A 23869-nucleotide genomic window follows, 5' to 3' on the forward strand; every position below is an offset into this window, starting at 1 on the left:
CTTTTAAAACTAGCCGGATTTCTGATCACTAATAAGATTTGGTCTGATTGTTATCCAATGCCCCGTTTAGACGGAACTATAATCATTCAGATAGTCGGTAAAACATAAGAAATTGAATGATAATAGTTCAGTTTAAGGGCTCTTTCACATGAGCATATATCGGCCGCCGTTTTCACAGCCGGACAATATACACTACCACATCAGGCGTAAAAACTCGTGAACAGGTGCACAAATCTAACATTTGTGCGCCTGTTCAGACGGCACGGGCATATACGCCGAGGCGACCATGCCGTTGCCTCTTCCCTCCCCTTCGCCGAGTCACCTCCTCTCTGGCTGTTTGCAATGGGAGGGGGTCGGTCGGAGCTAAGCTCCCACCCTCTCCCCACCCTTTGTCCGCAGCCAGCAATGGGAGGGGGCAGAGCTTAGCTTTGCAGTCGTCCCGCCTCCTCCTATTGCAATCAGCTGGAGGGGAGGAGAGAAGAGGGAGGGAGTTTAGCAGTCATGCTGCTAAACTCCCTCCCACCTCCCTTCTCCGGCCGCTGTCATTGGCTCTCATAGGAGCCCATGCAGTGGCTGACATATTCCCACCCGAAAGATAGTTCCAGGACTGTCTTTTGGGCTTCACGAAAAAGTGCCCGGTGTTATATTTGCCTGACCTAGCTCTTTTGTGCCGCGGGAATGCCGCCATGTAATCTGATACATTGGAATCCAATGCATCAGATCATAGCCCGATATACGATCGTGTGAAACGTGGGCAGCAACTGAACACCTAGCGAGAATCGTGAGGTTCTCTCTCATCATTAAGTGTCAGTCAGTATAAAAACCAGTATGAACACTTTAAGCACTGCTCGTTCAGTGCTTCCCATACGAATGGGAAACACTGAACAATAAGTGCCCGAGGAGGATCGTGAGGGCCATAAGTCACAACTATAGACAAACACAATCTAACTAAACTAACAGCAAAAAGAAGTGAACCCTTGAGTCTAATAACCTGTAGATCTGTATTTAGCAATAATTACCTCCAAGTGTTTCCTGTGGCTGTAAGTGGGATTTGCACAGTACTGAGGAGTTGTTTAAATGAATCTATATTTCTGGGATGCCTTGTACTAACTTGTAAATGATTTCAATCCACACTGTGTCCCCATGACAACACTGCACATGACAGACATCAGGACAGGAAATAAAATCATTGAATCTATAGCTTTTGTAAATGTTCTTTTAGTAAGTCTCAAAGATATTCTAGAACTAACAGAATGTTAGAATGAGAGGTTTTATGAGCCGGTACCTTTTGGTGATACCGGTAGTTGGGGAATGTAATTTGTTCTAAAATGTTTTGAAAAGCTTCCAATTATTTATTTTTTAAATTCCCTCCACATTATACACAAAGCATTAGTAGGTTTGTGATATTCTCCATTTATTGTACTTCGCTTTCTAGATCAGGGAAGAAGGCAAAGAAAAAGAAAGAAAAAGAAATCCGGGTTGGATTCTTTCAGCTGGTAAGTTTCCGTGTTTATATTCATGTAAAAAAAACCTCATTTTTGCACTTTTCCAATGTCAACTTGATTACTGCAACTCACTACTGATCTGTCTTCCCCTACCTAAACTCCACCTCTTCAGTTTGTTCTAAATGGAGCAGCCAGGCTTTTCTTTTTGTCTAGCCGCTGCAGTAAAGCCTCCACCCTGTGCCAGTCACTACCCTAAAGCCTCCACCCTGTGCCAGTCACTACCCTAAAGCCTCCACCCTGTGCCAGTCACTACCCGAAAGACTCCACCCTGTGCCAGTCACCACCCTAAAGGCTCAACCCTGTGCCAGTCACTGCACTGATGCCTTCACCCTGTACCAGTCACTGTAATGAAGCCTCCACCCTGTGTCGGTCACTACACTAAAGCCTCCACCCTGTGCCAGTCACTGCACTGAAGCCTCCACCCTGTGCCAGTCCCTGCACTGAAGCCTCCACTCTGTGCCGGTCACTACACTGAAGCCCCCACCCTGTGCCAGTCAATGCACTGAAGCCCACACCTTGTGCCGGTCACTGTAATGAAGCTTCCACCCTGTGTCGTTCACTGTAATGAAGCTTCCACCCTGTGGCGTTTACTGTAATGAAGCCTCCACCCTGTGCCAGTCACTGCACTGAAGCCTCCACCCTGTGTCAGTCACTGCACTGAAGCCTCCACCCAGTGCCAGTCCCTGCACTGAAGCCGCCACCCAGTGCCAGTCCCTGCACTGAAGCCGCCACCCTGTGCCAGTCACTGTAATGAAGCCTCCCCCCCTTTGCCTGTCACTGCACTAAAACCTCAATCCTGTGCCGGTCACTACACTGATGCCTCCACCCTGGGTCGGTCACAACACTGAAGTCTCCACCCTGTGCCAGTCACTGCACTCACTCCTCTACCGTGGGCCGGTCACAACACTGAAGCCTCCACCCTGTGCCAGTCACTGCACTGAAGCATCCACCCTGTGCCAGTCACTGCACTGAAGCCTCCACACTGGGCCGGTCACAACACTGAAGCCTCCACCCTGTGCCAGTCACTGCACTGAAGCCTCCACCCTGTGCCAGTCACTACACTGAAGCCTCCACCCTGTGCCTTTTGCTTCCTTAATTCACTGGATAGCACTCATTGAGCTCGATGTAGCCTGTTAAGAGAGGGCAGATGCAGTTAAAAAACGCAGCAGTCTTCTCCTCCAGGACCCAACCTGCTTTTGCTGCATTTCAGAAGCAGGAGCTTTAATCCTGCGTTGCATTTTTACTATCTGTTGGGATTAAAGCTCAGAACCAAGCTCCGCAAATTCTTGGCCCTTAATGGGTTAATGCACTTTACATCTGTACTAGAGATGAGCGAACGCGTTCGTCCGAGCTTGATATTCGTGCGAATATTAGGGTGTTCGGGATGTTCGTTATTCGTGACGAACACCATGCGGTGTTCTGGTTACTTTCACTTCCTTCCCTGAGACGTTAGCGCGCTTTTCTGGCCAATTGAAAGACAGGGAAGGCATTACAACTTCCCCCTGCAACGTTTAAGCCCTATACCACCCCCCTGCTGTGAGTGGCTGGCGAGATCAGGTGTTCGCCTAATATAAAAGTCGGCCCCTCCCGCGGCTCGCCTCAGATGCGGTGTGAGTTAGATGAGGGACAGTGCTGTTTATACCGGAGCTGCTGTAGGGAAAGAATTGGTAGTTAGTGTAGGCTTCAAGACCCCCCAAAGGTCCTTATTAGGGCCACTGATAGCTGTGTGTTGGCTGCTGTTAGCAGTGGGATTTTTTTTTTTCTCAAAATCGCCTCTGCAGACCGTTGCACCTGGCATTAGGGACAGAAGTGCTGCATAGGCAGGGAGAGTGTTAGGAGTGAGTGTAGCCTTCAAGAACCTCAACGGTCCTTTCTAGGGCCATATTTATTTGTGTGCAGTACTGTCCAGGCTGCTGTTAGCTGTGCTGCATTTTTTTTGGGCTTCTCAAAATCGCCTCTGCAGAGCATTCCACCCTCCATTGATACTGCAGGGAAAGAATTGTATAGGCAGGGCCACAACACAGTTATTATTCATAGAATATACGCAGTGCTGCCTTTTGGTGGGAAAAAACTGAAAACAAATCTATTTGTCCAGCCTCTGTCCGTCCTTACGCCTGTGGAGACGTGTGAGCTGCGTGAAAAACATTGCTAAATCATACGCACCCAGCTACGCTTTACTGCTGGCTTCGCCATTTGCTTTCCTTAATTGGGAAAAAAAATACCTGCTCTGCCAGAGTTATAATAACTCTGCTACCCTCACGTTCTGTGACACATAAGCAGGGACACAGCACAGTTATTAAACTTCTCATGTTCATTGAATATACGCAGTGCTGCCTGTTGGTGGAAAAACAAGTGGAAACAAATCTATTTGTCCAGCCTCTGTCCGTCCTTACGGGCGGTGGACACGTGTGAGCTGCGTGAAAAACATTGCTAAATCATACGCACCCAGCTACGCTTTACTGCTGGCTTCGCCATTTGCTTTCCTTAATTGGGAAAAAAAATACCTGCTCTGCCAGAGTTATAATAACTCTGCTACCCTCACGTTCTGTGACACATAAGCAGGGACACAGCACAGTTATTAAACTTCTCATGTTCATAGAATATACGCAGTGCTGCCTGTTGGTGGGAAAAAACTGAAAACAAATCTATTTGTCCAGCCTCTGTCCGTCCTTACGGGCGGTGGAGACGTGTGAGCTGCGTGAAGAACAGTGCTAAATCATACGCACCCAGCTACGCTTTACTGCTGGCTTCGCCATTTGCTTTCCTTAATTGGGAAAAAAAATACCTGCTCTGCCAGAGTTATAATAACTCTGCTACCCTCACGTTCTGTGACACATAAGCAGGGACACAGCACAGTTATTAAACTTCTCATGTTCATTGAATATACGCAGTGCTGCCTGTTGGTGGGAAAAAACTGAAAACAAATCTATTTGTCCAGCCTCTGTCCGTCCTTACGGGCGGTGGAGACGTGTGAGCTGCGTGAAGAACAGTGCTAAATCATACGCACCCAGCTACGCTTTACTGCTGGCTTCGCCATTTGCTTTCCTTAATTGGGAAAAAAAATACCTGCTCTGCCAGAGTTATAATAACTCTGCTACCCTCACGTTCTGTGACACATAAGCAGGGACACAGCACAGTTATTAAACTTCTCATGTTCATAGAATATACGCAGTGCTGCCTGTTGGTGGGAAAAAACTGAAAACAAATCTATTTGTCCAGCCTCTGTCCGTCCTTACGGGCGGTGGAGACGTGTGAGCTGCGTGAAGAACAGTGCTAAATCATACGCACCCAGCTACGCTTTACTGCTGGCTTCGCCATTTGCTTTCCTTAATTGGGAAAAAAAATACCTGCTCTGCCAGAGTTATAATAACTCTGCTACCCTCACGTTCTGTGACACATAAGCAGGGACACAGCACAGTTATTAAACTTCTCATGTTCATTGAATATACGCAGTGCTGCCTGTTGGTGGGAAAAAACTGAAAACAAATCTATTTGTCCAGCCTCTGTCCGTCCTTACGGGCGGTGGAGACGTGTGAGCTGCGTGAAGAACAGTGCTAAATCATACGCACCCAGCTACGCTTTACTGCTGGCTTCGCCATTTGCTTTCCTTAATTGGGAAAAAAAATACCTGCTCTGCCAGAGTTATAATAACTCTGCTACCCTCACGTTCTGTGACACATAAGCAGGGACACAGCACAGTTATTAAACTTCTCATGTTCATTGAATATACGCAGTGCTGCCTGTTGGTGGGAAAAAACTGAAAACAAATCTATTTGTCCAGCCTCTGTCCGTCCTTACGGGCGGTGGAGACGTGTGAGCTGCGTGAAGAACAGTGCTAAATCATACGCACCCAGCTACGCTTTACTGCTGGCTTCGCCATTTGCTTTCCTTAATTGGGAAAAAAAATACCTGCTCTGCCAGAGTTATAATAACTCTGCTACCCTCACGTTCTGTGACACATAAGCAGGGACACAGCACAGTTATTAAACTTCTCATGTTCATTGAATATACGCAGTGCTGCCTGTTGGTGGGAAAAAACTGAAAACAAATCTATTTGTCCAGCCTCTGTCCGTCCTTACGGGCGGTGGAGACGTGTGAGCTGCGTGAAGAACAGTGCTAAATCATACGCACCCAGCTACGCTTTACTGCTGGCTTCGCCATTTGCTTTCCTTAATTGGGAAAAAAATACCTGCTCTGCCAGAGTTATAATAACTCTGCTACCCTCACGTTCTGTGACACATAAGCAGGGACACAGCACAGTTATTAAACTTAGATAATTCATTCACTAGAGGCAGTGGGGCCTTTCGTTTTCCAAAAAGGGTAAAAATTATATTTGGCCTGCAGTCTTGCGCCAATTTATTTCCTGCCTGTGAAATCAAATCACTGGTAATACAGCATGCTGAGGGGTAGGGGTAGGCCTAGAGGACGTGGACGCGGCCGAGGACGCGGAGGGCCAAGTCAGGGTGTGGGCACAGGCCAAGCTCCTGATCCAGGTGTGTCGCAGCCGACTACTGCGCGATTAGGAGAGAGGCACGTTTCTGGCGTCCCCACATTCATCGCCCAATTAATGGGTCCACGCGGGAGACGGTTATTAGAAAATGAGCAGTGTGAGCAGGTCCTGTCCTGGATGGCAGAAAGTGCTTCGAGCAACCTATCGTCTACCCGCAGTTCTGCGCCGTCCACTGCTGCCAATCCGAATCCTCTGTCTGCTGCTCCTCCTTCCTCCCAGCCTCCTCACTCCACTACACCTACACTAACACCTGCTCAGGAGCGGGAGCACTCCCAGGAACTGTTCTCGGGCCCCTGCTTAGATTGGGCAGCAGCGGTTCCTCTCCCACCAGAGGAGTTTATCGTCACTGATGCCCAACCATTTGAAAGTTCCCGGGGTCCGGGGGAAGAGGCTGGGGACTTCCGCCAACTGTCTCAACAACTTTCTGTGGGTCAGGAGGACGATGACGATCAGACACAGTTGTCTTGCAGTGAGGTAGTAGTAAGGGCAGTAAGTCCCAGGGAGCAGCGCACAGAGGATTCGGAGGAAGAGCAGCAGGACGATGAGGTGACTGACCCCACCTGGTGTGCAACGCTTACTCAGGAGGACAGGTCTTCAGAGGGGGAGTCAAGGGCATCAGCAGGGCAGGTTGCAAGAGGCAGTGCGGTGTCCAGGGCCAGGGGTAGAGGCAGGGCCAGACCGAATAATCCACCAAGTGTTTCCCAAAGCGCCCCCTCGCGCCATGCCACCCTGCGGAGGCCGAGGTGCTCTAAGGTCTGGCAGTTTTTCACAGAGACGCCTGACGACCGACGAACAGTGGTGTGCAACCTTTGTCGCGCAAAGCTCAGCCGGGGAGCCAACACCAACAGCCTCACCACCACCACCATGCGCAGACATATGATGGCCAAGCACCCCGCAAGGTGGGACAAAGGCCGTTCACCGCCTCCGGTTTGCACCCCTGCCTCTCCCCCTGTGCCCCAACCTGCCACTGAGATGCAACCCCCCTCTCAGGACACAGGCACTACCGCCTCATGGCCTGCACCCACACCCTCATCTCCGCTGTCCTCGGCCCCATCCAGCAGTGTAGTTCAGCGCACCGTTCAGCCGTCGCTTGCGCAAGTGTTCGAGCGCAAGCGCAAGTACGCCGCCACGCACCCGCACGCTCAAACGTTAACCGTCCGCATCGCAAAATTCATCAGCCTTGAGATGCTGCCGTATAGGGTTGTGGAAACGGAGTCCTTCAAAAGTATCATGGAGGCGGCGGCCCCGCGCTACTCAGTTCCCAGTCGCCACTACTTTTCCCGATGTGCCGTCCCAGCCCTGCACGACCACGTCTCCCACAACATTGTGCGCGCCCTCACCAACGCGGTTACTGCCACGGTCCACTTAACTACGGACACGTGGACAAGCACAGGCGGGCAGGGCCACTACATCTCCCTGACGGCACATTGGGTGAATTTAGTGGAGGCTGGGACAGAGTCAGAGCCTGGGACCGCTCACGTCCTACCCACCCCCAGAATTGCGGGCCCCAGCTCGGTGCTGGTATCTGCGGAGGTGTATGCTTCCTCCACTAAAGCACCCTCCTCCTCCTCCTCCTCTGTCTCGCAATCAAGATGTGTTAGCAGCAGCATGTCGCCAGCAGTCGGTGTCGCGCGGTGTGGCAGCACAGCGGTGGGCAAGCGTCAGCAGGCCGTGCTGAAACTACTCAGCTTAGGCGATAAGAGGCACACGGCCCACGAACTGCTGCAGGGTCTGACACAGCAGACCGACCGCTGGCTTGCGCCGCTGAGCCTCCAACCGGGCATGGTCGTGTGTGACAACGGGCGTAACCTGGTGGCGGCTCTGCAGCTCGGCAGCCTCACGCACGTGCCATGCCTGGCCCACGTCTTTAATTTGGTGGTTCAGCGCTTTCTGAAAAGCTACCCACGCTTGTCAGACCTGCTCGTAAAGGCGCGCCGGCTCTGTGCACATTTCCGCAAGTCCCACACGGACGCTGCCACCCTGCGCACCCTGCAACATCACTTTAAGCTGCCAGTGCACCGACTGCTGTGCGACGTGCCCACACGGTGGAACTCTACGCTCCACATGTTGGCCAGGCTCTATGAACAGCGTAGAGCTATAGTCGAATACCAACTCCAACATGGGCGGCGCAGTGGGAGTCAGCCTCCTCAATTCCTTTCAGAAGAGTGGGCCTGGTTGGCAGACATCTGCCATGTCCTTGGTAATTTTGAGGAGTCTACCCAGGTGGTGAGCGGCGATGCTACAATCATTAGCGTCACCATTCCTCTGCTATGCATCTTGAGAAATTCCCTGCAAACCATAAAGGCAGCTGCTTTGCGCTCGGAAACGGGGGCGGGGGAAGACAGTATGCCGCTGGATAGTCAGGGTACCCTCCTGTCTATTTCTCAGCGCGTACAGGAGGAGGAGGAGGAGCATGAGGAGGATGAGGAGGAGGGGGAAGAGACAGCTTGGGCCGCTGCTGACGGTACACCGGCTGATTGCCTGTCATCCTTTCAGCGTGTATGGCCTGAGGAGGAGGAGGAGGAGGAGGAGGAGGAGGAGGATCCTGATAGTGATCTTCCTAGTGAAGACAGCCATGTGTTGCGTACAGGTACCCTGGCACACATGGCTGACTTCATGTTAGGATGCCTTTCTCGTGACCCTCGCGTTGCACGCATTCTGGCCACGACGGATTACTGGGTGTACACACTGCTCGATCCACGGTATAAGGAGAACCTGCCCACTCTGATTCCCGAAGAGGAAAGGGGTTCGAGAGTGTTGCTATACCACAGGACCCTTGCGGACAAGCTGATGGTAAAATTCCCAGCCGACAGCGCTAGTGGCAGAAGGCGCAGTTCCGAGGGCCATGTTGCAGGGGATGTGCGTAGATCGAGCAGCATGTACATCCCAGGCAGTGCAACAGTCTTTAAGGGCCTGGCCAGCTTTATGGCTCCCCACCAAGACTGTGTCACCGCTCCCCAGTCACGGCTGAGTCGGCGGGAGCACTGCAAAAGGATGGTGAGGGAGTACGTAGCGGATCGCACGACCATCCTTGGTGACGCCTCTGCCCCCTACAACTACTGGGTGTCGAAGCTGGACACGTGGCCTGAACTAGCCCTGTATGCCCTTGAGGTGCTTGCTTGTCCTGCGGCTAGCGTCTTGTCGGAAAGGGTGTTTAGTGCGGCTGGGGGAATCATCACAGATAAGCGTAGCCGCTTGTCAACCGACAGTGCCGACAAGCTAACACTCATCAAGATGAACAAAGGCTGGATTTCCCCAGACTTCTGTTCTCCACCAGCGGACAGCAGCGATACCTAAGCAATACGTAGGCTGCACCCGCGGATGGAAGCATCGTTCTCTATCACCATCCAAAACGGGGACATTTCTGCTTCATCAATCTGTGTCTAATATTCCTCCTCCTCCTCCTCCTGCTCCTCCTCCTGAAACCTCACGTAATCACGCTGAACGGGCAATTTTTCTTAGGGCCACAAGGCTCACTCAAATAATTTTTCAGAACAATTTTTATAAGTTTCAATTAGCTTAAAAGCGTTGGAACTTTAACTTGAACCAATTTTTCGTTACACTGGGCTGCCTCCAGGCCTAGTTACCACTTAAGCCACATTAACCAAAGCGATTCACCTGCCATCTTGGTTGGGCATGGCCAATTTTTACTGAGGTACATTAGTACTGTTGGTACACCAATTTTTTGGGGCCCTCACCTACAGTGTAATCATAGTAATTTCTATGTTCTTCGCCTGCACTCATGGTACAGAAAGGTGTGTGGGGTTGGCCTACACTTTAGCTACATAAATGTCACTTGTGCCTTGGCTATACTAAGGCTACTGAAATGGAACTAAGACTGCGCTCCCGCTATACTGCTGCTTCAGAATTGTTACTGGGGCCTGTCTTGAGTGCTACTATTGCTTACATGGAACGAAGACTGCGCTCCCGCTATACTGCTGCTTCAGAATTGTTACTGGGGCCTGTCTTGAGTGCTACTATTGCTTACATGGAACGAAGACTGCGCTCCCGCTATACTGCTGCTTCAGAATTGTTACTGGGGCCTGTCTTGAGTGCTACTATTGCTTACATGGAACGAAGACTGCGCTCCCGCTATACTGCTGCTTCAGAATTGTTACTGGGGCCTGTCTTGAGTGCTACTATTGCTTACATGGAACGAAGACTGCGCTCCCGCTATACTGCTGCTTCAGAATTGTTACTGGGGCCTGTCTTGAGTGCTACTATTGCTTACATGGAACGAAGACTGCGCTCCCGCTATACTGCTGCTTCAGAATTGTTACTGGGGCCTGTCTTGAGTGCTACTATTGCTTACATGGAACGGACACGTGGAGAGGACACGTAGTGCCTCAAAAACATCCCCCTCCTCCTCCAACAGGGAAAACATTGTTGGCAAATGCCTTTGCATTGGTTCGTCTGGTGGCAGTCCAAGAATTTCACCTTTACCGACACTACAAGAGAGCCCCCCCACCATCCCCCCGCCACGGCCCACTTAATCCTGGCCACATTCCGAAAACCAACAAAATACAACCGTGGTACTAGGTCCGCAGTCACCACCACATTACCACCAACGCGGTTACTGTTAAGGTGCATATAACCACGGACACGTGGAGAGGACACGTAGTGCCTCAAAAACATCCCCCTCCTCCTCCAACAGGGAAAACATTGTTGGCAAATGCCTTTGCATTGGTTCGTCTGGTGGCAGTCCAAGAATTTCACCTTTACCGACACTACAAGAGAGCCCCCCCACCATCCCCCCGCCACGGCCCACTTAATCCTGGCCACATTCCGAAAACCAACAAAATACAACCGTGGTACTAGGTCCGCAGTCACCACCACATTACCACCAACGCGGTTACTGTTAAGGTGCATATAACCACGGACACGTGGAGAGGACACGTAGTGCCTCAAAAACATCCCCCTCCTCCTCCAACAGGGAAAACATTGTTGGCAAATGCCTTTGCATTGGTTCGTCTGGTGGCAGTCCAAGAATTTCACCTTTACCGACACTACAAGAGAGCCCCCCCACCATCCCCCCGCCACGGCCCACTTAATCCTGGCCACATTCCGAAAACCAACAAAATACAACCGTGGTACTAGGTCCGCAGTCACCACCACATTACCACCAACGCGGTTACTGTTAAGGTGCATATAACCACGGACACGTGGAGAGGACACGTAGTGCCTCAAAAACATCCCCCTCCTCCTCCAACAGGGAAAACATTGTTGGCAAATGCCTTTGCATTGGTTCGTCTGGTGGCAGTCCAAGAATTTCACCTTTACCGACACTACAAGAGAGCCCCCCCACCATCCCCCCGCCACGGCCCACTTAATCCTGGCCACATTCCGAAAACCAACAAAATACAACCGTGGTACTAGGTCCGCAGTCACCACCACATTACCACCAACGCGGTTACTGTTAAGGTGCATATAACCACGGACACGTGGAGAGGACACGTAGTGCCTCAAAAACATCCCCCTCCTCCTCCAACAGGGAAAACATTGTTGGCAAATGCCTTTGCATTGGTTCGTCTGGTGGCAGTCCAAGAATTTCACCTTTACCGACACTACAAGAGAGCCCCCCCACCATCCCCCCGCCACGGCCCACTTAATCCTGGCCACATTCCGAAAACCAACAAAATACAACCGTGGTACTAGGTCCGCAGTCACCACCACATTACCACCAACGCGGTTACTGTTAAGGTGCATATAACCACGGACACGTGGAGAGGACACGTAGTGCCTCAAAAACATCCCCCTCCTCCTCCAACAGGGAAAACATTGTTGGCAAATGCCTTTGCATTGGTTCGTCTGGTGGCAGTCCAAGAATTTCACCTTTACCGACACTACAAGAGAGCCCCCCCACCATCCCCCCGCCACGGCCCACTTAATCCTGGCCACATTCCGAAAACCAACAAAATACAACCGTGGTACTAGGTCCGCAGTCACCACCACATTACCACCAACGCGGTTACTGTTAAGGTGCATATAACCACGGACACGTGGAGAGGACACGTAGTGCCTCAAAAACATCCCCCTCCTCCTCCAACAGGGAAAACATTGTTGGCAAATGCCTTTGCATTGGTTCGTCTGGTGGCAGTCCAAGAATTTCACCTTTACCGACACTACAAGAGAGCCCCCCCACCATCCCCCCGCCACGGCCCACTTAATCCTGGCCACATTCCGAAAACCAACAAAATACAACCATGGTACTAGGTCCGCAGTCACCACCACATTACCACCAACGCGGTTACTGTTAAGGTGCATATAACCACGGACACGTGGAGAGGACACGTAGTGCCTCAAAAACATCCCCCTCCTCCTCCAACAGGGAAAACATTGTTGGCAAATGCCTTTGCATTGGTTCGTCTGGTGGCAGTCCAAGAATTTCACCTTTACCGACACTACAAGAGAGCCCCCCCACCATCCCCCCGCCACGGCCCACTTAATCCTGGCCACATTCCGAAAACCAACAAAATACAACCGTGGTACTAGGTCCGCAGTCACCACCACATTACCACCAACGCGGTTACTGTTAAGGTGCATATAACCACGGACACGTGGAGAGGACACGTAGTGCCTCAAAAACATCCCCCTCCTCCTCCAACAGGGAAAACATTGTTGGCAAATGCCTTTGCATTGGTTCGTCTGGTGGCAGTCCAAGAATTTCACCTTTACCGACACTACAAGAGAGCCCCCCCACCATCCCCCCGCCACGGCCCACTTAATCCTGGCCACATTCCGAAAACCAACAAAATACAACCGTGGTACTAGGTCCGCAGTCACCACCACATTACCACCAACGCGGTTACTGTTAAGGTGCATATAACCAGTCTGACTGGGGCATGCAGACACCTTGACAGAATGAATAGTGTGTGGCACATAGGTTCCCCATTGCTATGCCCACGTGTGCAGCTCCTGATGGCGGTGGCACAGGATTGTATTTCTCATTGCTTCTGTACAACATTGTGGGCTATCGCCCCGCCCCTATTAAAAAGGGTCGCTACCTAGCCGTGCCAACCCTGTGCAGTGTGTGCCTGCGGTCCCTTGTCGTGGCAGACGCACTTTTAAATAGACATGAGGGTGGTGTGGCATGAGGGCAGCTGAAGGCTGCGCAGGGACAGTTTGGTGTGCGCTGTGGGGGGGAGGGGGTGCGGTTGGGCAGCATGTAACTCAGGAGAAGTGGCAGCGGAGTGTCATGCAGGCAGTGATTGTGCTTTGTTGGAGGTAGTGTGGTGCTTAGCAAAGGTATGCCATGCTAATGAGCGCTTTTCAGAAGTAAAAGTTGTTGGGAGGGGGGGGGGCCCACTCTTGCCGCTATTGTGGCTTAATAGTGGGACCTGTGAACTTAGGATGCAGCCCAACATGTAGCCCTTCGCCTGCCCTATCCGTCACTGTGTCATTCCCATCACTTTCCTGAATTGCCCAGATTTTCACACATGAAAACCTTAGCGAGCATCGGCGAAATACAAAAATGCTCTGGTCGCCCATTGACTTCAATGGGGTTCGTTGTTCGAAACGAACCCTCGAGCATCACGGGAAGTTCGTTACGAATAACGAACACCCGAACATTTTGGTGTTCGCTCATCTCTAATCTGTACATATGTAGACACTAACTGATGAGTGGCTTATACAGCTTTATGTACACTACCCTATTTATCTAAAAGATGGCTATTGTGCAGAACAAGCACTTCTTGTGCCACCTCTATTTCCTCATAGATTGTTTGTTGGTCTAATTCTGCATGTTACATAAGGATTATTATTATATTTTTGTGAAATAGAAGAGTTGCAGCAGGCATTTGCATCATCAGAAAGCTAGATATGATCTTGTGCTTGTCATCAACCCTTTATTTCGCGCTGCCCTGCTCTCTTCCCATTTGATGTGATGAAGCTGGCATTTCCTTAAGTGCAATACAAAGCTGCGGGCACCCAATACAACATCTGTATCAGAGCTTCCCCCTACCATGCTGTATACCATCTATAATAATAGTGACTTTTTATGTAACACAGAGAGGTTTGGGGAGCAAATGCTACATTTGGACCCACTATTGCTTCACCCCTGGGCAATTCCCCCAAACTACCCTATATATATGTGCATGTCCAGATTAGCCAAGCATGCTCCAGGTTTTAGCACCGAGGGTATACTTTGCTGCTTAATACATCTTGGAAAACAATGGATTGACCATGTTGAAATCTAACATGCCTGATCTTTGCTCACTCCAATGGCAGACATCCATGGAGAACCATTCCAGACCATTTGGATTTTGGGCAGATCCCATCAAGAATCCTCAGGACTGGCTGGCAGATTGAGATTTGTGCTCATCAGAGAACTATGTTTATATAACCTTGTCTGCTTTCTTTGTAGTTCCGCTATGCTTCCTGTAAGGACATCGTCATGATGGTAGTTGGGGCAGTATGTGCTTTAGTCCATGGGGCAGCACAACCCTTGATGCTTTTTGTCTATGGCCTAATGACTGACACATTCATCGCATATCAAATAGAAAGTCAGGTGCTTGAGGATAAGAACAAAACGTGCATCAATGATACAGTCAGCTGGGTCAATGGCACCATCTTTGAAATGGATAACTCAACAGTGGCTTGTGGGTAAGTTGTCACACATCTACGCTTTTACTTATCAATAGTGGCTTTTCAGCTTTACTCCGTCTCATTAATCTAAGATCGGTGTTTGACAGACCTGTTCAGAGTCCTTTACTCTAGTTTCTCAAGTCTACGTGTAAGGTTCTTGGACTGTATAGCAGAAGTAGTCAAAACAACGCCCCCTTCTCTGACATCATTCAGGGCTATGAAGGTATTGGCTGTAGTTTCACACCTTGTTCTGCCCACCCTACATGCACTGTGCACATACTACTGTTAGGCTATGTTCACATAGGGAAGATTTGCTTCAGATTTCCCACAAAGAAAAGCCTGCAGCAAATTTGCAGCACAAAATCCACAAAATTTGGTGCAGATTGACCCCCTCGTCTGAAGAGGAGGAATCAGCTACTGTAAATGCAATAGATTTTCAGTGTGGACTATCCAATTGGAAAATCTATGGCAAATCCATTCTGGAAGCCTTAGGCCTCATGTCCACGGGGAAAATCAGATCCGCTGCAGATTCTACATGTAGAATCTGCAGCGGGTCCCTCCTGCCCCGCGGACATGAGCGCCGAAAATAAGAATTTAAAAGTATTTACCATCCGGCGCGGGCGGAGAAGATCAGCTGTTCCTCACGGCCGGATCTTCATTTTCGGCCGGCGGATGAATTCCTGACGCCGGCGGCACGTCGCCGGCACGTCGCCGACGTGCCGCGCGCATGCGCCGGGCACATCCGCCGAGCCGAAGCAAGGAAGATGCGGCCGTGAGGAACAGCTGACCTTCCCCGCCCGCGCCGGATGGTAAATACTTTAAATTCCTATTTTAGGTCTCCCGCGGATCCGGACGGCTTCCATAGGCTTCAATAGAAGCCCGCGGGAGCCGTCCCCGCGGGAGACCCGCACGAAAATGGAGCATGGTCCGGATTTTTCCATGCTCCATTTTTTTTTAAATCCCTTTTATTGACGATCCGCGGGTATTTATCTACCCGCGGGTGGTCAATGCATCCCTATGGGATGCGGATCCGCATGCGGGAGATCCGCTGCGGATCTTAAATCATATTTTGCCCGTGGACATGAGCCCTTAGGGCTTCTTCAGATGACCATATTGGCACGCGTTTCTGAACACCTAAAATATACGCGCGCACTGCGCAGAGAATAGAAACCCATTGATGTCAATGGGTAAATTCTCATTAATGTCTTTTGTGCATACGGTCATTTGAATAAGCCCATAATACTAAGAGGTCCTTGCTCCCCTTCTGCTTCTTTGCTCTGTTTTCTGGTTCAAATACAAGAAGAAGCGAATAGAACTGCACAAAAATTCAGGTTTGTGGGCCGATAAGTCAATTTGTTCCAGTCTGAATAGTCATCACCAGTGTTAGTCCAAAAATGCTGGACCTTCCTCTGGCCTGGCAGTTATTTGTGTGTCCAGTACCTTCTCAACCCTCCCTTCGCCCCACATGGAAGAATGCTTAAATTCATTTATGTGGATGTGCATAGCGGCATGATATTCACCATTGATTTATTAGAATTTGGACATCATGTAAGTTTCACCTCTTCTACAACCCATTGACGTGGTTGTATGCCGTTACTTGATCTATGACATTTACTATACTCTCCTATGGGCATCATAGGTGTATAACTTTGAACATTACATTTCTTGGTGCCTGCGTAGTTTGCACATGACCGGAATTTTCTGCAACAGTGTTGTGGAATATACCATCCCTAAATTCGGCAACAAAGTTCACACAGCTAACTGCGGATTTTGATGTAGAATTGCCGGCAGGTTTCAATTCTGTACCTTAGCAGTGCGGATGCAGACGCTGAAAATTCCGCAGGAGGGCATATTCTGCAATGCTGTTACAGAATATTATATCCTGTCTGAAAGGTCCCATTAAGGGTGCGGGCAGACGAGAGCATAAACGGCGCGTTTTTGCGACCAAACGTATATACGTGACCATCTGAGGCAATGGTTGCGGGCAGACGAGCGTAGGCGTATTTACGTTCGCACGAGCGCAACGTATAATCGCCCGAGCGATCGTTTTTCACCGATCACGACCAGAGCTAGAAAGCGTATGTTCGTTTGTTCCTACTTTGCAAACGGTCTTTTCGGCGATCGAATATGCGTTGGCGCGTATTTCGGTCGCATATGTTCCGTTTTTTTTCGAATTGCCGTTTTTACGTGCCGTAAAATCGCCCATGTGAACGAATACATTCGAAACCATTGCCTCAGATGGTCACGTATATACGTTTGGTCGCAAAAACGCGCCGTTTATGCGCTCGTCTGCCCGCACCCTTAGCCTGGAAGATAGAAGGGGCAGATGTCTTATGGACCTAATGGACCTACTCATGATGACGTAATGTATAAATGTACCAGTTTTATTTTTCTATTTCAGTAAATAATGGTTAATGACTGCATAAATGAAAAGTTTTATGACTTGCTTTAGGCACATTTATGATGTAACTTGCACCAATTGTGTTTTCAAAAAACTGCAATTCTGGTGCATGTGCTGAAAATTGCAACTTTTTGAAGGTTCACACCGTCCCTACCAGATTTTAAAGATGTGGGCGAGGCGCAGCATTAGGGGGTGTGGCCGCTTGCAGCTCATCACGTTTACTATAATTTAAAGAAACTGACAAAAATTATAGCTGTAATCTATGCTAGCTCGTAGCTGGTGTAGATTTCAGATTTGGTGCATAAGTAGCTCAAAGATTGTATTAAGAGGCTTGCACTTCATGGCAGCACAAATTTAATTTAGACTGGTGTATGAATTGCTAGTTTCCAAAAATATGACCTTTTGTGTTTCAGAAGCAGCAAGCGGTACTTCCTTCTACCAGCTGAAGAGGCAATACAATTGTGTGGGGAATGCTCTGTGAGCTAAATACTTTAGCTGCATATATCTCATGTGGTTTGCTACAGTGTAGCAGTCTGACATCCAAGCGGTTTAGCTCACAGAGCATTGCCTGGGTTGATAGAACTATATCCAACCCAACACTAGGCAAATACTGGTTTGCAACCTCTGAGGGCTCACTTGCACTGGCGTACGTCGCCTACATATTATGTGTGTATTTTTTGTGCGCTTAATATGCAGTGCTAAAAGCCCATTGAATTCTATTAGACTACTCACATGTAAAAAAAAGTAGCATGTCCTGTTTTGGTGCGTATTAGATAGAGATGAGCGAGCCTACTCGGTAAGGCAGTTACTAACGTGAGCATCGCTCTTCTCGAGTAACTGCTTAGTGATCCGAGCAGGCTCGGGTGGGCTGTGGGGGGAGTGGGGGAAAGAGAGAGAGATCTCTCTCACTCTTCCTCCCGCTCCGCTCCCCCCCGCAACCCACCTGAGCCTGCTCGGATCACTAAGCAGTTACTCGAGAAGAGTGATGCTCGCGCGAGTAACTGCCTTACCGAGTAGGCTCGCTCATCTCTAGCATTAGGGCCTAAACAGACAAGCGCATGCACTAATATGCTCGCTGTTATGAAGCGTATTAGCGCATGAACCAGTAGGGTTTTTTGACAATTCAAATTCTGAGTTATTGCGCCCGAGTTTGAAAAAAAAAACGGGAAGATCGATCCTGGCTGATCTTTCTCACACATAGTATTAACGTGAGAGAATTCTGATAGTGAAAACAAAACAATTGAAATCGAGGGTTCTGTTTCATCCCATTTTGTGGCCGTGATTTTCACCCCCTCAAAAGAAGACAGAATCTCAGTTGTCTGAAGAAGCCCTTACCCGCATTGTAAGCACCAATATAGGAAATACCCAGCAAATACACACGTTACCTGCGAATTTTCTGTGTATTCTCCGCATGTAATATGCAGGTGACATACGCCCGGGTGAGTGAGCCCTGAATATAAAAACAGAATGTTCTCATTTTTTGACATCAAACAAAGATTTTGAAATTAGCGATGAAATATGAAAGATATTTGCCAGGCCAGGGCTCTCACTCACTGAGCTGTTTTCTGCAGAAAGCAGACAGCTCTGTTCTCTCTGCAGTGGCCAAGCTTGGTATTACACCCATTCACTTCAATGGAAACTTGGCCTGCAATGCCAACACTAGCTAGTGTGATGAGAACGGAGCTGTCTACTTCTTGAAGAAATCAGTCAAAGCTCAAGCACACTGGCCCAGAGATCAGTTTATCAGCAGGGGTCCTGGGCAGCAGACCCCCACCAATCTACTATTGATAGTCTATCCCAAGGAGACCAAGGATTGGAGCTCTCAGAAGATAATTTGCATATTTCCAATGCATTCTAGGAAGAGTCACTAAGAGTGGGACAATCGCTGGATTTCGACAGGTCTAGCCGCTTGGAGGGCCATCGCCAGAATTTTTACACTTAGTAACATCTTAAGGTTAAATATCCTTATGAGAATTCTTGGCTATTAGAAGTGGACATCAAATGATTATGTGCCAGATGGAAGAGGAGAGCAGCCATATGGTGAACTGTAATGTATACTACATGTTTACAGACCTACCGGAGGAAAAGCCAAACTTCACCTGCCAGAAATGCAAGCTTGTGTCTCTACTGTAGAAATTGGTGCAATTGAAACTCATTAAGGAAGATGAGGATTTCCTTCACAGAGCAGAAGTAACTCTACGGAGTGTTGAAGGAAAAGACATGTCCAGGGTACCTGAAGAAGTTGAGGAATGGAAGCATATGACCCAAAGAAGTAGGAGGATCAGTGGTCGATCAGCACACATACTGCTTGGGAACCGGTACCAGGCTCTCACGGAGGAGAACAACGAAGAGGTACAGCAAGAAATTACTCTACCCACAAAGAACCATATAGTAAGCACTCAGAGTCCTCTTGGATGGAGAAAAAGAAGAGCAGAGTGGTGGTTGTGGGGGATTCCCTATTGAGAAGAACAGAGGCCGCTGTCTGCAGATCTGACAAAGCCTCACGAGAGGGGTGCTATCTTCAAGGTCCACAAATCAAAGATGTGTCTGATAGACTATCAAGACTCTTCAGTTCTACAGACTTCTACCCATTCTTACTAATACATGTAGGAACAAATGACACAGCATAAAAGGACTATCTTCAGAGGATTTGAAGACCTAGGCAGGAAAATAAAGGAACTGGAAGCACAGGTTGTCTTCTCATCAATCCTCCCAGTGGATGGCCATGGAATAAGAAGATAGAACATGATTCTAGAGGTTAACAACTGGCTATGTGATGGTGCCGGTAGAAACAATTTGGATTTCTAGACCGTGGAGTGAATTACCTATATGATGGACTGCTTGCTAGAGACGGGTTGTACCTTACAAAGACAGGTGAGCATATATGTGGCAGCTGCCTTGCTTCGCTCATCAGGAGAGCTTTAAGCTAGAGCAATATGGGACGGGCAGTGAAAGGCGATGTAAAAATATACAGCTCAATACAATTGAGAACCTTGCTATTAGAAGTGGAAAAAAAGAACAAAGACAAAAATTCTGAAGGAAAGAAGATGGTATGAGACATCGATCACAAACTAAAGTGTTTCTACTCAAATGCCCAGAGCATGGGAAACAAATAAGGAGATTGGGAGCTCCTTACACAGGAAGAGAAATCTGATGGCATAGGAATCATGGAAACTTGGTGGAATGATACATATTATTGGAATACAAGGCTTGAAGGATACAACCTTTTTATAAGAAACAGACCTAATAAAAGGGGGAAAAGGTGTTGCGTTGCATGTTAGGAAAACATTCATCTCCACAGAATTCCAGCTTCAGAGCATGGTAGTTCTGTAGAAATTCTTTGCGTAATAATGCTGAAGTACACTATTGTAGGCATTTACTATAGGCCACCTGGATAAGCAGAAAATATTGATGAACTCTTTCTACATCAGATGGCTAACTCCTCAAAAAAAGCATGACATAGTGAACATGGGAGATTTTAACTATCCAGACATTTGTGGGAATCTCTCTCAGGTAAAAGTAATGGATCCAACAAATTCTTCTTCTTAATTTTATGATTCTAATAATTTGCAACTGGACCACTCCTTTAAAATCTAGATTGTGATTAACATTGGTTTGCTGGTCACTCTAGCTGCATCAGTGTTGTCCAGGTGAAAGGTTTTGTAAAATTTTAGTTTGAAGTGTGTTTATTAGTGCTTCATTTTATATTCATGATGACAGTTTTTACACTCCATCAATCCTGCATTGTGACCTTTCATTCTAATTCACAGAATAAACATTGAGACGGAGATGACCCAGTTTGCTTACTACTACATCGCTATCGGAGTGGTAGTCCTAGTGATCAGCTACTTCCAGGTATAGGAATTCGACAACAGTATAACAAGAACTCAGTTATCCTTTAAGGGCCCCTTTACACAAGCTTATTTGCATGCACAAAATTTATGCATGCAATGGGTTTGTTCACATTTCTGCATTTTGCGTGCGCACCGCAGTCACGCAAAAACCCCTTCAGCATGTTCTACTTTTCTGCGCACCAAAGGTCCCCATAGAAGTTAATTGGGGGCTAATGTGCGCTAAATACGCAAGGAGATACATAATATACTGCATAATTCCGCTGGAAAAAGAACACATCTGGAACTCATTAGATGAGTTAGCCATTTAAACTGGCACAAATATGCATATGCGCGTGGGATGGGGCCCTTAGACTGTGCTCCATTCAGAGCCTCCGGTGCAGATCTGTCCAAAACTCCTGGATGTAATTGTCACAGTAGGTGTAAGGATACGAGGCGGACACCAGACTTACACAAATATAGATTTTTATATACTTGAATGCGTTGAAAAATAGTTGAGAGATAAGTAACTTTTATGCAACACTTTAATGTTTTTAGTAGTAAGGTCTGACTCTCACTATCTCATAGTCACAACACTTAGCATATTGGGTGCACACTTGTCCAGAAGAATACCCATACAATGGGAAAGTAACCTCTCTAGATGATTTAACAAAAATATAGCAGCTTTATATACATGGTCTGTATTTAACAAAGTGGTGTCTGAGACATTTGGTGCAACAAAGGAAAAGATAAGTTCTTTTGTCACGTTCGCCCTGAGTGTAAGTTGCACCATGCCCAGGATGAATGTAAGGTTGTGTTCACATAGAGAGCTGATTGCGGGACAGAGTAAAAAAATCATATAATTTAAACAAAAGGAGGAAGGGACCACCTCATCCTGACTACTAGGACAGGAACTGCCCTGTCCAAAAGCAAGGTTATTGCCTCAATAAAGGCAGCCCCTTGTCTCTTGTCTCAACCACTAACTCTAGCAACTGAAAGAAGGAAAACACAAACAAAAGCACCACTTAGCATTACAGCAGAACTTTTCCCACCTTGAACATGTCCTGTCTCCACCAAGACTGAGAAAATAATCAGCAACAACCAAACCCAGAAGCAGACTTACATAATGACCGAGGCAATGCAATTGGACAGACAGAGATCCACCAACACCAGGGTAAAAAACACATATGAAACAACAGAACAAAATCAGTGATAGGGGAAACACTAAGAGAATACAGACAAACAATCAAAGTAGCACCAAAAGATGACAAACCACAAAAACATCAACCTGTGCAGCATCTGAGGAGCAGGCCCTCAACTGAGGAGACAGCGGGGTAGAGATGTTAACCTTGTCACAGGGCTCTACCATCTCCTTCCAATAGGAAGCTAATGAACGCTACCTGGCGACTAGCTGGGGGTGCATGCATATAGTAACCGGGGGTTACCTTAAGTCCAGTTGCCACTCGTGATTCCACCGTCCTTCGCTTGGAGCAGACCTTGTAGATGAATAAAGTAGTCCAACACCAGAAGAGTATATTTTAGAAACCAAACCGGGAACGGTCGATCTTGTCCATTTACATAAACTTCTTAATAAAGTCAATAACAGTTGCAGAAATCACAGCATGCAAGATTTATATCTCGGTGGAGCTCACTGGGTATTGGAACAATCCACAGGCCAAGTTATTTGAAGGTTCTTTCACTCCCAGCAGTCACTTTCTCCACCAGCAAAAATATTCACTTCCTTTTTTCTCTTCTCGCTAATAAGCAGTTCTTTTCTCTCAGTACTCAGCAGTTGTACAGAGGATTCCTGAGTTGAATGGGCCCTGGCTGAGCAGCAGGCAATTGCTCGGCCTGCTCCATCTTCCACACAGGCCTACCTGACAGCCTCTCTGTCGTGTGTCCCAGACTGACTCTCTCTCCTCAACTAAGTGACTCTCTCTCCCTTTTGCAAACGCATATATCAAACATCACCATGTGCTCACAAACGATACATACAAAATTATACATTTTGAAGATAGGACAGAACATACCAGACATTAAACCTTTCAGTACTGCAAACATCCAATACACATAAATCTAATGCACTCCACAAACAAGACACTGACAAAACATACAACATTGTAGAGGGGGCCCCATTAACTGTGGGCCACTACACCTGAAGGTTACCTACATTGTAACCAGTCTGTCTGTGTTGAGACCACCATGCCAGGACCCTGTCGCAGCCAACAGACCATCACATTCTTTTAATGCTAAGCTCCAATGATTAATAGAGTAATATATTGAAATCTCTATCTAGCAGGCCTGCTTACTTGAACTCCAGTATATTCTTCACAGTGATAGGGGTACAGAGATTTCCAATGTCCATCGCCAGTCTCAAATTTAATAATCTGTAGAATGATGGATCAGTCTATGTAATGGCTATGGCAGCATCCCTTTGGCTGTCGCCTTTGTTATTCTGCAGTACAAACTCCCACAACAATACAGTCTCAGCAATCCTTCCCAGCCCGGAGCTTCTCCCAAAACAGTAAGCAGCCCACTGAATCTCTCAGCTGCCCTTACACTCGGACAGGTACACTAAGTCCTCGGTGTGAGGGGTTAATTCTAGATTTTCCCCTGTCTCAAGAATAAATAAGAAAATACATTTAATTTCTCTCTTCAAACTTACTCCTTATCTGTCCTGTTCCCGCTATATGACCCTGAATCTGTTCCCATATGCCTTATCAGTTCTCTCCCATGTCTTTTTCTTGAGAAACTCACTCCTTTCTGAAGCCTATCCAAGGACATATTATGTTTTGATACAGTTGTCACCGGGCGTTGATGTATTGTTCCTGTAAGAAATGTCTTTGAAGGAAATATTAGTAATTATAAAAATCCAGCTGTCCAGCGACCTTGGGCATGTGCAGTGATTAAATAACTACGTAAGCAAATTTCTTCTATAACTGTAACCTCTGCTGAATAAACCTTCACTTCGCTTATGACAATCCCATGCTGCATGTGGCTGTCCATTTGCGTCGTCTGAGTACTCACCTCTAAGACTAAT

At 47.9% G+C, this 23869-nt stretch overlaps 1 protein-coding gene across 1 annotated transcript in view; it reads left to right on the forward strand.

Moving 5' to 3' along the window:
• The window catches only part of LOC136577887 (bile salt export pump-like), a 113550-nt gene that overhangs the window by 14460 nt on the left and 75221 nt on the right, over positions 1 to 23869 (forward strand). The window contains exons 2-4 of the mRNA XM_066577807.1: positions 1436 to 1496; positions 14378 to 14616; positions 20770 to 20854. Of these exons, the coding sequence (XP_066433904.1) occupies positions 1436 to 1496; positions 14378 to 14616; positions 20770 to 20854 (385 nt within the window). The remainder of the gene's footprint in view (positions 1 to 1435; positions 1497 to 14377; positions 14617 to 20769; positions 20855 to 23869) is intronic.

Source organism: Eleutherodactylus coqui, chromosome 8 (assembly GCF_035609145.1).
Source record: "Eleutherodactylus coqui strain aEleCoq1 chromosome 8, aEleCoq1.hap1, whole genome shotgun sequence".
Classification (NCBI taxonomy): domain Eukaryota; kingdom Metazoa; phylum Chordata; class Amphibia; order Anura; family Eleutherodactylidae; genus Eleutherodactylus; species Eleutherodactylus coqui.